Below are 14,616 nucleotides of genomic sequence, written 5' to 3'. Positions count from 1 at the left end.
GAAGGGAGCAAGGCAAGGCAGAATGGACCTCTGCAGGGGAGGAAGCGCGCAGTGGGAGATGCAGGGAATGACAGCACATCCAAGAGAGCCCTGAAAACTAATACGTTTCATTTCCTCAGCTTGACAATATTTGCTTTGGCTCAGGTTGGCCAGTTGCAGAGACATATCTGGACAAACCCAAATTAAACAAATTTTTCTTTCTCATCAACCTACCAGAGAATGATACTAAATAAACAGAGACCTTTTGAAGCATGAGGCAAGAAAAATGAACCAACACATGACGCGTTAAGGAGCATGAGGGGCGATGTCTGTAATGCATGCCACAGTGGCAGAGAACAAAACACTAAAGCTGAATTTCACCAGTGCCTACACAAAGGGCTCTGATATACTTCTTTAAAGATCAGTTCAACTGAATGTTAGAAGAATGTCAGAAAAGTTTCCTCCCCTGCCCTGCTGGTATATATCATCATGTGGCTTTAAGATTTTTCAAAAGCGATTCCATTACTAATAGTGCTTAAGTTTTTGTTCATGATTTGTTTTCAAGGTCATATAAATAACTCTGAGGAGTTCTCTGTGGTCCTAGGGCTGTGGGCTAACCACTGCTGCATACACAGCTTGAAGGAGGCTTAGGGATAAGGGAGTATGTCTTATTCATCCCTGTATTCCTGTTATCTAGCACAGGGTTTAGAACATACAGATACTTTCTAAGTGGTGAATGAATACAAATTGAGTTGTTATCTGTAAATCAGATACTTCATTTCCAGCTCACCTTATAAATTTTAGGCATCTGGTTTCATAGGAAGGTGGGACAAGTTTCATCAAACTCTCATGGGAGTTAAGAAATATCTTTCTCACTAGTAAGCTATTTTAAAATGTCAATTTACTTTTATAGTTGCTTTGGCTCAATATTTAAAAAAAAAAACAAAGAAAAAAAAGGAAGAAGGAAGAGAAAACGCCCCAGCAAAGCTATGCTACTTATAATATACAAATTCCAGAAACAGTCATTCAGGGCGAGGCCAGGAGGCCAACCAGTCAAGCTGTGATTTGGAAAGCTCCCACCATACTCTCCACCTTTACTCTGACTAACAAACACTTGCAGGGAATGGATATTGAGCTTAAAACACTACCTTGCCATTGTCTAGGATATACTTGTCCATGACAGGCGCAGGAGCGGGGTAATAGGACGACGTATTTGCTTCCTCACTGAAAGTGCTCCGTAACTCCGGCTCGGGCTCGAGACATTCTGACTTTACTTTTTCCAGATCAATGGCGGGACCTAGGCAGTTAAGAAAAGAAATCTGTCTAGAACTCCAAGGAAAATAAAAGGCAAATATTTTTAACTAGGCATCTATCAGCACACAGTGGCACAAAAATATCCTAGCTTATTTTTGTCCATTGAACTACACTTAAACCCAGACTTGAAAATAATATGAGGCATGAATGTCACAAGGGAAAAGGTGGAAAACTGGAAGACAAGAGTGGACTAGACTCTAATCAAGTTTGAATGAGAAGCACTCTTCCAGGCTGTCATTGTCTAAATGGAAAGGCAGGGATTCAACTTCCTGCACAGGAAAGAGGTTCTGTTAAGGCTGGGTTGGAGAAGAAGGGGTGGCAATTACTGGAATATGCAAATCGTGTCTTTGCCAAAATCCTCACCTCAGTATCTTACAGTGGAGAAGGCCGTAACAGAAGAAGGGAGCTTAGGAAAGTGTGGGCAAAAATGTGAAGGCCTCCCCCTCCCCAAGACCTAGTATCTAGACAGGAGCATTTGAACCAAGAAATTAAAACACAATACACATTAAGCCCCTGATTGCCTGATCCAGCAGCTACTCTGATTTTTATTTTAATGCAATCAACACAAATTACATGCAGTTTAAACAGCGAAAGGAAGCTAGATAAATGGTGATAGTTTCTAAAGGGGTTATTTTTTCTCCATTAGCTTTTAAAAATGGACTGTTTTTTAAAATCACCTATTGTGTGTTGATTACTAAAGGGCAGAGAAACAGGATGAAAATGGGTAAATAAGGCCAAATGACTTGATTAACTTTTGTGGGAGAACAACTTCAAAGGCCAACATAATTTAACATGCTGGAAATTCTCCCCATGCAAACATTTCAGGAGTTGACTGAGATCAGAGATTTGGCTGCTGCCACAGCAGCTCCCTCTGGCCGTGCATGTTAACTTAGATAACAGATGAACTCACAGACCAGCCTTCTCTTATCCTAGCCATGTGGAAAACTGGGTACAAAGCTCTTTATATATTAAAGCCCTTTGTAACAATCTGCTTGCAACTCTGGGTTCAGTTGACACATCCTAGACTTTGGTTGGTGGCAGTGAAGGTCCTGGTGAATTTGTTACTAAAATTCTTCATGATACAGCTTCCCAGGAGAGAATATCAATCCTGAATTGCTGGCAGCTGCTAACTGAAAGATGAAATCTCTGTAGTACCCTAAGATTTCAAATGAAACTTGCACAAAGCTGAATGCAAGATGACTGGGGAGCAGAACAGTGCAAATAAAAGAGCTTGACTCCTTCTGGTAGAGATTTCAGGTCCCATTCCTGGCTATGCTATATTTTAATTGTGTGACCACAGGTGAGTAAATTACAGATACAGAAGTTGGCAGAGCAAAGGACCAATAGCATCGTAATCGTTCTGACAGCACCTCCCAATAAGATGTGCAGGACCTATTCAAGGGCTGGGCCTAGGTCTTATTCTTTCCTTTGTCCCCAGCACCTAGCGCTGAGTAGGCACTCCCTAAATGTGTGCTAAGTAAATAAAACAATGACGACAATGAATGAGTAATTCTAAAGTTTCAGAAGCAAATACCAAAGTTTCTTCTCTCTGGGTGGGATCACAGGTTAAATTTTTGAGACACAAACAAATTCAAGTGGGACATTTGATCTTTTCTCAGATCTGGGAAGAGGTAATTACTTAAATTTCCCCTAAAGCACATGGCTGAGTTGGTGTGTGAAATCTCTTCCAGGTCTGACCTTCAGCCAACAGAAAAAAAATAATAGGCTGAAAAGAGGAGGTCCATGAAAGCCACGCACTCACAGTCATCTTTAGCAAGAACGTGCCCTTCCTCTAAAGCCTCCTTTTCCTTCCATGAGAGGCTGGACAACAGAATGAATCCAGTATAGCCGTGACTTCAGTTGATTCTCTCCCATCCATCTCTATAAAGGCCATCAAAGGGATCTTCCACATGACCCTGTCTTTCCTTGCTTAGGCTGCCCACTACCCTCAAAATTAAGTCCCACACCATGGCCTCCATAAGGCCCAGAACAACCAGCCTCCTTACCTCTAGGGTCATTTCTTACCTCCCCCACCAATATTCACCTCTGCTCAGGTACCCCAAGTATTATGTTGTTCCAGGCGTCTGTGCTGTTGTCTTAGCCTTGAACACTACCTCATCTGTCTGCCAAGCGCCCAGTTAGACTTTAGGACATAGCTCAGGTGTCTCCTTTGTGAGGCTTGACTGTCATCACTCCCAGGTAGGGGGGTCTCTACATTGTGACTACTTTTAGCAAATTATGTTTGCAATCGTCTGCCTGTCGGTTTTCAACATTAGACTATAAAGCTCTTCAATAGCAAAGCTTTACTCCCTTTAGCATCTTGGAGCCTAGGGAAGTGCTGGTACATGACAGGCTCTTAGTAAATTCTTCATGACATGAGAGGGGAGGAAGAGAGGGACTTTAATGGGCTGTGACAAAGATTCTGAAGTAAAGTCCTGCTGCTGAGCAGAGGTGCTTGAGGGTAGAGGCATGGGCAGGTGGGAAGCTGTTCTGAATGTCTGTAACCTTTCTTGGAGTCCGAGAAGTAGAAATCAGGGCTGTTAATTAGAAATCAGAAGCATCTAGTTAGAATGGACAATTCAGATGGCACAGTTCCAGACAAAGGGCTCTGCTATCACACTGTCTACAGAGGGACAGCTAAGGGACATCAGAGGGAGCAGGGGTTGAGAGAGTCACCTCTCCGGCTCCATCCTGTTGGTCCCCTCCCACAGTCAGATTCCATTCCAGGCAAAGTGGCTGGCCTAATCCTCTCCACACATATACCATTCTTTCCTGCCTCCTAGTCTTTGCTTGTGCCATTCCTTTTGTCCAGAACATTCTGCCCCTACAGATGTCCACCTACACAAGCTCCACCAGTGATGCAAGGCCTGACTCAAATGCCATCTCTTCAATGAGGCTGCCCTATCCCCTCAAAAACTAGTAAATAATTCTCTCTAGCCCTTGGCTTGGGATTTGGAGACAGAGCTCCAAATACTGGGTTTAAGTACAGGGTTTTCCACTTACTGCTTAGCTGACTTGTGATCTTCCTTGGGTAGTAGAGCTCCACCTTCCTTTGGACTCTCCCCACCCCTCTGCCCCCACTCTACCATAGTAATCAGATGTGCTCATTCATCTCTATGTCTGTCTCCCCTACAAAAGGAGGAGGGGGCAGCCAAAAATAGTGTCTTTTTATGTCAGAGAGGAGGCTTGAGGGCAGCCAAGGACTGTGTCTTTTTATGTCAGAGACCAGGGCTCACCTGGCACAGTGCTTGATTCACATTCTATCCTCAAGAGATAATGTACACATAAATATAATGGCTTAACCTCTCTGATCTTGTTGTCTCACCTGAAAGAAGGAAAGATAACAGTGACTTGGCAAGACTGAGGATTAAATCAGATAACTATATATATATTATATGTGTGTGTATATATATATTCATATATTTATATGGAACAATGATTTCAGAGTCTGGTACAGAGTGGGTGCTTGGTAAATAGTCGTTCACTCCCTCTCCACCCACTCCCACACAAGTCACACTTGTGCGCTTAAGTTCGTCTCTACTAAACCATAGGTTCTGTGAAACAGAGGCCCTGCTGTTCTGCTTTTGCCCCTAGTGCTTAGCACAGGCCCAGCACAGAGCAGGTCCTTGTACTCCACAGCCCACCCACTCTCCTCAAGGCTCACGATGGTCCCCTCAAGGCTCACGATGGTCTCCTATGGGACTGATAAACTTCTGTCAAATACAGAAGCTACTATACTGAGATCTTGGCTCTCAAGAAAAACTTATTTTCTACACTTCTCAGTCAGCACCATTTGCTTAACACCTGGCAAAAGCTCTCCGCAACAGCCTCCTCTTTCCAGGATATTGTCTACAGAAAGTCAGCTTGAAAAGCCAGCCAAAGGTACATCTTAAAAGGGACTTTTCAGGAGACCTGGGTTTGAATCCCAGCTCATGACTTTAAAGTCAGGTCATCTTAGCCTCTCTGCAACTCAGCTTTCCTACCTGCAAAATGGGGGTTACCAAAAGCCACCATGCAGGCTGCTGATGCCTCTGGAAGGGCCTAGCACTGAGGCACAAAACAGACAGAAGTGGGCAAAATGGCAGATGAATGAAGGAATGAATCAATCAATAGAGCGCAATGTTTAGCATTACAGGATCGGAAAGAAGAGGAACAAAAAAGCATATGTTTTCTTTGGGGAGAGCAGGGAGGGCCCCTAGTGCTTTTAATTTAAGAGGGGGGAAAATCACTTCATTGCAAATTTTAGTCGGCTCTACTACTGATGTTGGCAATTTACATCTCATTACAACAAATGCTTCAGATTGCTGTTTTGCTTTTAAAAAATTTCTGAGGCATTGTTCTCCCTCAAACACATGTGACCAAATTAGCCACAATAATAAGCACTTGCGTTAAGAGACAGCATTGTACAATCTGGCGCAGATATTTTAGGTAACAAAAGAACTTTTTTCACTTTGTGGGAAGAGTAGGAATTTTTTTTTAAAAAAGGGCTTTGATCCATTTGCATTCCGATATTGACACACACTTGAGGTTTATTTGGGGGAGAATATCTCTTCCATGGAAAGAAACCTCTCAGCTGGGTAAAGGAAGCTTTTTAAAAGCATGAAAGGTAGTACTTGTCTTTTCATTCAATCATTCATGAACCCATTCATCTCACAACCCCTGACTGCATATCAAGATCTCGGCTCTGTAAGAGGCACTGGGGACCCAGAGACAAAGTATGTTCCTGTTCTGGGGAAGTTCAGATTTAACATGTGAAGCACTATTACAGAGCATACAAATAACTCTGATTTAACGGATGAGCAATAGATTTAGTGTCAGAAAAACCTGGTAAAGATCCTGGTTCTGTTATTTACTTTGCCTCTGTAAGCCCTACTGGCTTTTTCCCTAAAATGGAAAGCATGACACACAGTTAGCGTCTTTGTAAGTGTTTGCTGGGGCAACAAATATATGAAATTACACGATTTTCTATTCTTGTTGTATCATAAACTGGACTAATGCTGTTCTTTCTGATTAACACAAATGTTTATGTTTGTGTGACTTCTGGGTTGAGAAATCACCTATTTTTTCAAACATATATGTGTTTGGACACTAAATATTTCCGATTTCAGCTGAAATAGAAAGGTTAATAATATATATATATATATATATATATATATATATTTTTTTTTTTTTTTTTAGAAAAAAGGATTAAATCCTTTTACTTCTGTAAGTAAACAGGAAGTTTCTCTGCAATAAGTACCATCCTATTTTCTTCAAAAATGCAAGTAAATCAAGTCAAAATTCTTAAATGCATACAGAACATCTGCTGTGGCACAGGGAGTACTAGATTTGGCAGAATAGAGATGATTTTACTGTTGAGAAGGACCTGGGCATGGGAACAGCTACATTAACAATGAAGGAGTTAAACAAAGGCCTTGGAAAAAGACTAGGGAAGATGCCTCCAGAGCTGGGTAGGAGGATCCCCCTCTGTGGACCTTCTCAGACCCTCTCAGAAGTCATCAGCTGCTCTCACCTGCTGCTGTAGCTGTGCTTCTGTTTCTTAGCCCCATTAGGCTTCCAGTGAAACACAGACAAATCTGGTTTCATTCCTTTGGTGAGAATCTACTAAGTACCGCTGAGTGCCAGCCCTGGGCTAGGTGGAAGTGGGTGCTTCACAGTCTATCAGTGGAAAGAGACAGGCAGCAGACTGCCACCACCCATGTGGCTAACAAGTATTAGGAAAAAAACTGGGGCAGAAGTAAAGGAGGGGGTGCTGCCTCTGGAGGAAACTAGGAAATCTTCAGAAGGATGGTCACAAACTTATGTGTTGGGACTTGGAGGATGAGAGGAGCTTGTTGGGTATGAGACCCTAGGGTGGGGTAGTTCTCATAAGGTGAAGGCAAGTGGCACAAACCACAGGCTCACTGTGCACAAAGGGTGCAACGTGATGATCTGCATGAATTTGGGGAGGGGGAGATCACTGCTGGTTAAGGGATCCTAGAAGGTTTCGGGAAAGTGGTGATCTCTGACTGGGGCTCTGATGGATGGGTGACATCTTGGGGAGGTGGGGGAGTAGCGAGGCCGGGGTTCTTCAGGTCCTCTCTCTCTCCATTTTCTGAGTGCCTTCTTCGAGTGAGGGCAGGAGCAGACTTTGTTGGGCAGAGGCAAGAGAAAAAAATTCTAGCATGAATCCTAGATTAGGTAAGATCCCAGCGGCTCACACAGATGCCTCCACAGTGGGGCCACACCCTCAGGGAATGTGAACCACAGAGCGGCAGAGTTGAAATGGATCTGAGAGAGCCCCCGCTCCAAACGGGAGAAGCCCACCCAGGAAGAAAGAGGTAAAACAAGCAGGCCCGGGTCCCCAGTCTTGGGGGTCAAGGTTATCCCCGACTTTGAGGAAGTGCAGATGCCCATTTCAAATGACATATTTGAGAAGGAAAGGTGGCTGAAACCTACAAATGTCTTCTTTGTTAAGTGTCTTATATCAAATGTATCTCTCTTTTTTCTCTCTGTAGCATTTTTCAGCCCACTGTCAGGTGATTGTTTAATATCTCCCTGACTAGAACATAAACACCAAGGGGATGAGGAGTCTTGTTCGCTGCTATATCCCCAGCACCCAGCACAATGTCCTTCATACAGAACACTCACTAAACATGTGTTTAGTGAAAGAAGTTAATCCTTATGATGGTCCCACAAAATGGACCTTATTATCTCTGTAAAGACTCAGAGCAGTAAAATAACTTGCCAGAAGTCACACAGGTGGTGAGTGCTCAAGTTCAGCGTCGTCAGACTCCAAAGACAGCTCTTTCCACCGCCCTGCCCCTCCTCAGTGAACTGTACTTTTCAGAGCTTCTTGCCTAATGCTCATTCTGTGTGACCCTCAACTAGTCTCTGATTTTCTCAGACATTCCTTGGGGGTCTGTGAAAAGCTCCACAATCGTGAGGGGTGCGGTGGAAGGGGAATAGGGTGTCACCTCTAGGAGCTCTGAGCTTATCCTCTGGTGGCCAGGGAAGACTGGACTGCTTCTTCATCTGTGCTGCTTCTACTTTCCTCCTGCCCAACTATCTGTGCCCAGAGAGTATCCAAATGGCAGGATAGGTGCAGAACGCCCTGTCAGAGATGGCTGGGTTGGGGGGCTAAGGAGTTGTGGTGGGAACAAGTGGGGTGGGCAGCACAAGAGCTGCTCCCAGGTTCCTGAGGGACCACTGTGGGCACAGTGAGTGCCCGAGGGCAGGAGTTATGAGGAGGCAAAGTTGGATCACATGGTGGATGTCTGTCCAACAAATCAATCCATGACCCTGACCTCAGCTGATACTCCCTTCAGGCCATGAGCCCTTCCAGAGTAGGGACCATATGGGATTCATCTTTGCTACATGGCTGTTGATGGATTCACCTGGCTCAGAGGAAAACAGCAACTCGGGAGTTGAAGGACTGCACCCCAGGCCACTCCAATGGGGAAGTGCCCCCATGAACCACCTGCAGGAGGGTCTGGGGTAGTTCTGCTTGCTTTCATCTGTATCTGCAACCTCATCTCTTCCTGCTACCCCGCCCTTCACTGTGCCGTCCAACCAGAACTACTTTCAGTTCCTTGAATAAGCCAGCCTCTCCTACAACTCCAAACCTTTGTTTAGGCTCTCCTGTTGCCTGGGATAGTCCCTTAACCTGGGGCCTCCTCCAGCCATCCACAACTCTCCTACCCCAGCCATGTAAGGAGCTCTCTTTTGTATCCTTCCCCAACATCCTGGGAGCTCAGGACCAAAGTAAGGCTCACCCTGCATCACCTCACAGTCTGCTGATGAGTCTGTGACTTCTTTAAGGTCACAAAGGGGGCTTAACAATTTGATGACTCTGTGCCTAGCACAGGGCTCGGAACAGAGGAAGGATCCAATAATGTTCCCTGCACAAAAACATTTTCCTACAGTCAGAGCTGTCCAATAGTGGGACAGGCTGCACTGGAAGGAAGTGAGTGAGCATCTTGTCTCTAGGGGAATGTTACTGGAGGCTGAGTGATTGCATGGCAGGGAGACTAAAGAAAGCTTCTTGTCATGTACAGGAGGCTAGACGAGGTGAACTCTGGGGTTCCTTATGGGACTAAGGTCCTAGGACTCTAAGAATTACCCCCCACACTCAGAGTGCCCCCTGGAGCAGCAAGGGAGGGTATGGCCAGCCTCCGGGACCTGCTGAATCCTGGCAGCCAAACTAATTCCATCCATCCATGTTAGCTGAACACAAACGTTCCACTGCTTCATGATACTGGGTTCATGAAATCCTATATATTCTGATTCCACATGGCATAGATACATATGTCTTTTCTACTCTCTGGGCCTCAGCTGTCCCTCTATAAGACAGAGGTGAAAGGTTGAACTCGGTTCTCTCTAAAGTGGCAATTTCTAAGAAAACTCCAGGAATTATCTGGTTGGTATCTTGAGGCCATGTTGCCTGGTAAGGCTGAAACTTTTAAGACGTGGTGGGCTTTTAAACTAAGCAGGAAATATTCATCTAACAGCTCAAGGGTCCTGCAGTCACAGAATGCACGGCAGTACTGGATGGTATAATGGCCAACAAAGAAGGCCTAATCAGGAGGCAGGCAAAAGGGACAGTGCCACAGAAGCACATGGCTGAGGGACTCTGTGATCAGACTGCCTGATGCATGGCAAAGCAAGAGGGGCCTCAGTTCTGAAAACTGGTTCTACCCTTTCCTGGGTGTGTGACCTCAGGCGAGTTAACCTAATCTCTCTGAGCCTGTTTTATCCACTGCTGAGGTTGTTTTATATATGGAAGGTATTTAGTGTCTGGCCGAAAGCAGGTATTCCAGAGACCAGGCTTTGTCTGTAATGAACACTTTCCCACCTCCATTTCCTGACTGGCAAATCCAAAAGAAAACAAGCCTGTTACATGGCAATATGGAAGGCAAAACCCTGCTCTAATGGAGAAACACATTCCTATTCTGACAATGGGGAAAAGCCTAGCAACTTCCTCTGGATGTTCTAAATACCTAGGCAGTTGTTAGAAAAGGGACAGCCTGGAGTTGTCCCTCAACCCCATCCCCAATGCCCCCAGGAAAACGGAGTCTAGGAAGAAAGGGAAAGGAGGGTCCTGAATTGTTCAGCAAGCCTGAAATCAACTTTTAAAATAATCTAGGTTTATTTTAAACTGTGGCTAATTCTAATTTGGGCAACAGTTCAAAAAAAGTCCTTCAAAGTAGATGATGACCAATATTTTTCAGAGCACCTACTCCACTTCTTACTACTAGATCTCTTCGTGCCATCTGAATTGAGCAGGGTACAATAGTTTTTGAAACTGCCCCACCACTAACTGTAAACCGGCAGGCAGACTGTGGGCCTCTTGGGCCTCACCTCCACAAGGGAGATGTAAACACCTAACTAGACAAAATGGCTCTTGTCCACCTGCTTTGGGCCTTTCTCAAAGCCCAACTTTTTTATAGTACTCCAGCTCACTGTGAGAATGAACTGAGGCTGAAAGAGATGGGAAAGAGCTCTGAGACAAACAGGCCCCAGGAAGAGAGTCCTGGCAAAGAGAAGACTGAGCCACAACTAGTGATGTCTAAAAAAATCCAGGAGGTCAAATGGGGGTTTGAGAGCTAGAGATGGGAAGATGGAATTCTGCCCAGGAAAAGTTGGGGGTGGTAATGGACAAATTCTATAAGCTACAGACCAGTGAGCTTGAAATCAAGTCCAGGCATGGTTGTAAAATAGACTGTTCCAATATGATTTCTAAGGACTTACAAGGGGAAATAGGAAATCTCTAGGAGTCATTCAGGGTTGACCAAAGATTAAGACATGCCAGACCATCACATCTGTGTTCTGCTGTAGCATAATGGGTGCCTACGATGTGCCAAGCACTATATAACACATTTTCTCATGCGCATCTTCAAATGATTCTACATCTTGATGCAGTACCTACTGAGCACCTACTATATGCTGGCCTCTAGGCAGATGACTTTACTGCATTTGTTCATTTACTCCTTTTTTTTTTTTTTTTTTTTCCTTAGACAGAGTCTCACGCTGTCGCCAGGCTGGAGTGCAGTGGCATGATCTTGACTCACTGCATCCTCCGCTTCCCGGGTTCAAGCTATTCTCCTGCCTCAGCCTCTCGAGTAGCTGGGACTATAGGCGCACACCCCCATGCCCAGCTAATTTTTGTACTTTTAGTAGAGGTGGGGTTTCACCATGTTGGCCAGGAAATGGTCTCGATCTCTTGACCTCGTGATCCACCTGCCTCATCCTCCCAAAGTGCTGGGATTACAGGTGTGAGCCACTGCCCCCAACCCATTTGCTCCTTTTAAAAACCATAATAGTTGATACTATCATTCACTCTGTTGTACAGATGAGGAAACTAAGGCTGAGGAAGTTAAGTAACTTGCCCGAGGCAACAAAATTTGAATTTGGAAGAGCTGGGATTGAAAACCCCAGTATTTCTGACCTCAGAGCCCATTAGGGCTCTTAATTACTGAGCTGGTTCTCCTGTCTGTATGTAGTGAGCTTTAAGATACCTATATTACAGAGGAGAAAACAGAGACCTGAGAAGGGTTAAAAAATGTGTATGAAGTTACACAGGTAATAAATTAAGACAGCTGAAATTCAAACCCAAGTAATATCTGCTGCTGAAGCCCAGGTTGTCTCCAGTACAGGAGAAAACCAGCATGAAGCATTTGGCTGACATTAGCTGCCTTTTCTAAGGCACTATCAGAGACCTGGGCTTAAAGAAGCCAGTTCAGACTGCAAAGGATTTTAAAGATCAAAGCTGGTATTTTAACGGACCTTGGACAGCACACAAGGTACAAACCCCGAGGGTTACAGAGGTGTTAGTGATCCAGCTCTAAAAAGTTGAAACAGATATGCAGGCCACAATGGCTTTCTCCTTTTTCAAAACTTTCAGCCAGCTTATGATCTAGCCAACAGGACATTATCTCTTCTTTTTGCCTTCTCCTCTCTAAAATGGAGATAATAATCCCTACCTGGCCTTGCAACAAGACTATCAGAATTGTCCAATGAGATAAAAATGTCAAGGTGCTTTGAAACCGGTAAAATGCCATGCACATGTGAATTACTGTTATTACTCTATCTATGCCTCTTCTGGTTAGAATTCATCATTTTTGCCTATATTCCCTGACACAGCACACATGAAATCTAATATCATCATCTGCCTCCCTCCTGCAATTACAACACTGATTTTATTTGCCTGGTGTCATGCTGTGTACATGTACGTATTCCCTGTGAGACTTGTGTGCATCCTGAAGGCAAAGATTACATCTGCTCCTCTTTGGATTCCTCACAGAGCCCTTGAGAGTCTTATTTGAACTAATGTTACCCGAGTCACACCACAATGAATTATACTATCTAAGTGGTACTTACAGTGTAACAAACTGGGGAGGACACCGTAGCCTTGGACTTTGCCTTCTAAGAACAGGGAATCTAGCTGAGGAGAAACCAAGAGAGACCCTAGAATTTACTCCATTCTCACACATGGGGGCTTACCCTCCCCCAGCTGGGTCTCTATTGTTCCGCTTCCCTTCATCCCCTAAAATTCTCTGTGGCTGCCAATGCCCCGTTTAAACACACCATTCTAATCTACTTGTGTATTGTTTTTCAAAAAGGCACTCTGTCTTGTTCATTACGTTATTCCCAGCACCTAACCCAGTCCTAGAACAAAGGATACCCTTGATAACTGTTCACTGAATAAAGTAATGAATAAATGAATATACACAGAAAAACATCTGTACCTTGGAATATCACCACGCTTTTTGCATCCTCGGCATTTCCTTATTTGGGGGAAGATGGGCAGGAAAGGGAGAAAAAGGAAAAGGGGACTGGCATTTATTGAACACTTACAATATAGGGGTCACAGGGCTAAAGTTATTACATATGCTTCCTTATTTAATTTTGACAGTGGAGGACAGTGGGGTTGTTTACCATGCTAAGATCACAGACAAGGAAAGTTCTGTTTTACAGAGAGAGATGATGTCCTTTGTGGGGAGTAACGGGGATGGAGGGGACACCCCCATGTTGGGAAAATTGAAGTCTAAGAGCTAAAGAAGGTCATACAGGTGAGGGGCCAGAGAGAGGCACACAGGACAGGGTCAGGAGACCCTCAGGAATAAGCCAGTGACACTTTTTGGGCTTGTTTCCTCATCAGCAAAATGAGGGTGACAGTCTAGAGCCTAAGTTCTTTCACAACTCCGTGACTCCATGTTGGAATACTTCCGATTAAACCCATCTTTTCTTGTGTGTGGAATGAATGAAAGAATGAATAAATGTACAAATGAAGACGTGTACGATTCAGTGAAGCCTCTGAAACATACTCTCTTGCTGCTATCCCCCACCCTTGGGTGTGGCTCCACCTTTCTGACCCCAACCTCCCCAAGGTGTGCCATTATAACTCCTGGCTGCTAACAGACCCGCCTCCCACTCTGAGTCCCCATCAGTCTGAAAAGACCAGGCGGCTGCTCTCCACTACCATCTACCACTCGTAGGACGCCACTACGTGGGTGAGTAAATAATGATTCTTCCAGGCAGGTAGATTTCTTTTGAAAACTGAGCACCTCCTGACCTGTTGGCCTCCCTCATCTCTGAATTTGCCTGTTATGGTGTGAATGATCCAGCACCCAAGCCAGACAAAGGCCCTTGAGCTAGGCCCCTAGCTGAGGTGGACAAATAAAAATACTCAAGGATATGCCTCCAGGAGCAACACTCAACTGAGGCCCAGGGGGCAGAGAATGGCAAAGCCTGAGCCCTACATCAACCCTAAGCCAGGACGTGTTTATCAGAGGGCAAGTGAAGCCATGAGTCAAACAAGGGTCTCTCATTTGCTTTCTGGTTGTTCTCTGCCTTCTTAGTGGTGTTTATAGATCACGATCTGTTACAGCAAGGGGATATCTTACTAGACTTTCCACGAGAGAATTCTCCCTTCAGATGCTAACCTCTCCCACAGAACTGGCACTCTGTGTTTTAATAACATGTTTACCTCCATCACTACCCTCTCCTGCTTCCCAATGTCTTAGTCTTCTTTGGATATCCCCAAGTTCCTAGGCTCGGAAAGCATTTGGTCAAAGTTAGCTGACTGAATGAATAAACAAATGAACAAACATATATAACCCCTCTTATCTTCAATATTGTAAGAGGATACTGAGGCAGAGAAGTTAGTTAACCTGCCCAAGGTCATATAGCCAACTACAGGCTGGGGGTGCCTGAGTTAAAAGCCAAAGTTAACTCTGTCTTAGCTCCTCCATTACATGATGTTGAACAGGAGCTAACAGTAATCAAGCATTAACAGAATGTCAGGCACTATGCTGTGTGTCACAAGGCTGTAATATGATCATT

General features: G+C 44.6%; 1 protein-coding gene across 23 annotated transcripts in view; it reads right to left on the bottom strand.

The window, feature by feature from the left end:
- The window catches only part of LOC105495012 (BEN domain-containing protein 5), a 1,475,945-nt gene that overhangs the window by 261,445 nt on the left and 1,199,884 nt on the right, over positions 1–14,616 (bottom strand). For 20 of the 23 annotated variants that reach the window (XM_071093269.1, XM_071093272.1, XM_071093285.1 and 17 more), the window contains one exon: positions 1,128–1,276. The exons of the other annotated variants lie outside the window; for them this stretch is intronic. In XM_071093269.1, the coding sequence (XP_070949370.1) occupies positions 1,128–1,276 (149 nt within the window). The remainder of the gene's footprint in view (positions 1–1,127; positions 1,277–14,616) is intronic. 23 annotated transcript variants of the gene reach the window in all.

Source organism: Macaca nemestrina, chromosome 1 (assembly GCF_043159975.1).
Source record: "Macaca nemestrina isolate mMacNem1 chromosome 1, mMacNem.hap1, whole genome shotgun sequence".
Classification (NCBI taxonomy): Eukaryota; Metazoa; Chordata; class Mammalia; order Primates; family Cercopithecidae; genus Macaca; species Macaca nemestrina.
Note: the sequence above shows the minus strand (reverse complement) of the source record. Positions and strands in the feature narration are given on the sequence as shown.